We start from the raw sequence: 3,434 nt of genomic DNA on the forward strand, positions 1-3,434 counted from the left end.
TCGTCCAGCCCGAGTGCTCCGCGGAGCCCCTCTCTACAAGTCCTGTTCCCATGCCAGAGCACGCAGCTGTCTATCTGTCTCTCTCTACTACTGCTGTTGTGAGGAAATGTCGTCCATGACGAATGGCATATACTTTTCTCCTTTTGAAGTGTAAGCGCACAACCCTGGACGCGGGTGAACTTTTAATGGACAGACAACGTTTCCGACCTGCGGGACAGAGAATACACCTGACGGTTTGGTGAACGAAATCACTGCAAACCGGGACGTTTAGGTTATTAGGAATGTGGAAAACAAGTCCGTGTCAACGGTGGGTGAGTGTTGCAGTTATTGGTTGCGTTGTGTTTTGTTTTATATAAGTAAACAAGTGCGGTCTTGTGCAAGCGAATAATTCAGCGATTTCCCCTTTGAGCGTGAATAACCGCAGCTCCACCACGTAGTCTGCCACTGCGTGTTATTCATTAATACCTCACTCACCTTATCTTCAACCTTCTCGTGATTGCATGTTAACAGCGACATAAAAATTACAATAATATTACTTAATAATAATAATAATAATAATTAAATAATTATGTAATTATAAACTTGTGTATTAATCTCACCAACGCAGTGAATCAACCGTCAGTTCCCCCCGACTCCAACCATGACCACTGGCCTGAACCTGACTTCCCTGCTGAACGTCACCGAGCTACACAACCAAAGCCGAGGATGTTCCCTGACCAAGAGCTTCCAGTTCTACTACCTGCCCACCGTCTACATCATGGTGTTCCTGACGGGGCTGGTGGGCAACAGCCTGGCTATCTGGATGTTCGTGTGCCACATGCGCCCCTGGAGTAGCATCTCCGTGTACATGTTCAACCTGGCGCTGGCCGACTTCTGCTACGTGCTCTCGCTGCCCTTCCTCATCTTCTACTACTTCAACAAGACCGACTGGATCTTCGGCGACGTCATGTGCCGCCTGCAGCGCTTCATCTTCCACGTCAACCTGTACGGCAGCATCCTCTTTCTCACCTGCATCAGCGTGCACCGCTACAGCGGCGTGGTGCACCCGCTCAAGTCCCTGGGCCGGCTCAAGAAAAAGAACGCCGTGATCAACAGCGCCCTGGTGTGGGTGGTGGTGATTGTGGGCATCTCGCCCATCCTGTACTACTCCCGGACGGGGCCGAAGCGCAACGCCACCACCTGCTACGATACCACCACGGAAGACGAGCTGCCGGGCTACTTCATCTACAGCATGTGCATGACTGTGTTCGGCTTCTGCATCCCCTTCCTCATCATCCTCGGCTGCTACGGCATGATCGCCAAGGCGCTGATCAGCAACGACATGAACAACGCGCCGTTGCGCCGCAAGTCCATCCACCTGGTGATCATCGTGCTGGCCGTGTTTGCCATCTCCTACCTGCCCTTCCACGTCATGAAGAACCTCAACATGAGGGCCAGGCTGTACTTCCAGAGCCCCGATATGTGCGACTTTAACAACCGGGTGTACGCCACCTACCAGGTGACGCGCGGCCTGGCCAGCCTCAACAGCTGCGTGGACCCCATCCTGTACTTCCTGGCCGGGGACACCTTCCGGAGGAAGCTGTCGCGCGCCACCAAGAAGAACTCCAGGAAGGGCGACGGCCAGCCACACTCCAAGAGCGAAGAGACGGCACTCAACAGCCTGGCGGAGCATGGGGAGAACGGGGACAGGAGGCTCTGACCTGGGCCAAGACATAAGCCAGGACCTGGGCCCGGACATAGGCTGGGACATGGGCTCTGAACTGGGGTCTGACCTGGGCCGGACATGGGCCTGGACATAGGCTAGGACTTGGGCTAGGAAATGGGCCCGGACCTGGTCTAGGACATAGGCTAGGACGTGGGCCTAGACTTTGGCCTGGACTTGGGCCCCTGACTTTGGCACTGACCTAGGCTTGGACCTAGGCCTGGACCTGGGGCCGGACTTTGGCCTGGACATTGGCCCGTAAGAGGGCCAGGACCTGGGCTCTGAACTAGGCCCGGACCTGGGAGCTGACCTAGGCCGGGACCCATGGGCCCTGATCTGGATCCAGTCCTGGGCCTGAACATGGTCTTGTGGGGTGTGTGTGTTTGCAACATATTAGGTCTGCATATTTGTGGCCTCCCGATATGCACAGTACTGTTGTGTACGGTGCAGGCAACAGATGTATCTCTGTTGTGTGTGCGTGTGAACAGATGAATCTCACATCCAGCTCTTGATTTCTATAGTTGCTATCTATGATCTGTAAAATGCACCTTGGGTTTTGTTAAATATTGTACGATTTTAGCAGAAAAAAATGTATGTCGTTTTTCCGACGCATCGATGATAATGTTAGTGACGATGTTTGATTGACCATTACTTGGGACAGCCTTTAGTTATGTATTTATAAATCTGTCCCCTTAATACTTCTTATCCTAACCATACCATTTCTAATTCCCTTATCCTCAAACAACCCCTAAAGACGTATCCCATTTTACCATGACGATTATGCCGTCATTACATTAACCTTGACAAAATCATGAGCTTGAAGCATTCCCAAAGTTTAATCGTTGGATATTACTGCTATTCAAATACCTTTTGAGAATATCAGAAAATTACCCATTTTTCATTCTGCTTCAAATTTGACTTTCTAAGTGTGATCAAGTTCCATACTTAACATACCTCAAACAGCGTTGCCAAGCATCAGTGTTGCAGATGTGCGGGGGAGGGCTGGAGGAGGGGGGGGGGGGGGGGAGTACAATGCATAGTTTCTAAATAATAATTGATCTAGCTTTTGATTAACACAGATGTGTAATTTGATCCAGGAGTACAAACGGTCCTACTATGAAGGATTCTGCTGATCAAAGCAAGAGGCCCAAAGGGATTTGTTGTATTGTCTGGCCTCGAGTTAAGTTAACCTTTCTGCCCTGCACTAAACCCAATATATTCCTAAACAGAAGAAAGACGTGTATTACCAACCAGATGAAAGATAGAAAGCGGTCTACCTATTAATCTTGAGTCCCTGCACTTCATGAAATCTGGGCAACGGTCAAACTACGGGCAAAACATTTTGGATAATGGGACTTCTCAGAAATCCGTAGGCAGCAGAACCGACTATGGAAAATGAAAAATGTAACCTCTTCTTATTTTGACACACGATTTTAAACCTATGGTTAACATGCATGTAACCTCCCCCTGGCTGCCTTATATTACACATTACCTTTCCCTTGGGGAAAAATAGATGAAGGGGAAAATTTTGATACTCAAAAAAATATAGAAAGGTCAGCTGACCGGAAACGAGAGGGGGGAGGGGCTGGACCTGTATCAACATCTGCTTTCTATTCTTAAGAAATACAAGATGAAAGTGTTCTATGTTTTCGTATAGGGTGTCATACAAAATGCTGTGGGAGCCAATTCATATAAACTGGTTGGATGCCCCCACATTGATTGAATTGCCTGT

At 49.3% G+C, this 3,434-nt stretch overlaps 1 protein-coding gene across 2 annotated transcripts in view; it reads left to right on the forward strand.

Annotated features, from left to right (window-relative positions):
- p2ry1 (purinergic receptor P2Y1) overlaps window positions 1-3,028 on the forward strand; it is a 3,383-nt gene extending 355 nt beyond the window's left edge. Inside the window, exons 1-2 of one of the 2 annotated variants that reach the window (XM_060074851.1) lie at window positions 1-307; window positions 608-3,028. The exon at window positions 1-307 is cut by the window's left edge and continues 355 nt beyond it. In XM_060074851.1, the coding sequence (XP_059930834.1) occupies window positions 641-1,699 (1,059 nt within the window). In that variant the 5' untranslated portion in view covers window positions 1-307; window positions 608-640 and the 3' untranslated portion in view covers window positions 1,700-3,028. Of the gene's footprint in view, window positions 312-607 lie in introns of both variants that reach the window. The other variant, XM_060074850.1, reaches the window with a different exon arrangement.
- Window positions 3,029-3,434: the final 406 nt, after the last annotated feature.

This window comes from Gadus macrocephalus, chromosome 16, assembly GCF_031168955.1.
Source record: "Gadus macrocephalus chromosome 16, ASM3116895v1".
NCBI classification, from domain to species: domain Eukaryota; kingdom Metazoa; phylum Chordata; class Actinopteri; order Gadiformes; family Gadidae; genus Gadus; species Gadus macrocephalus.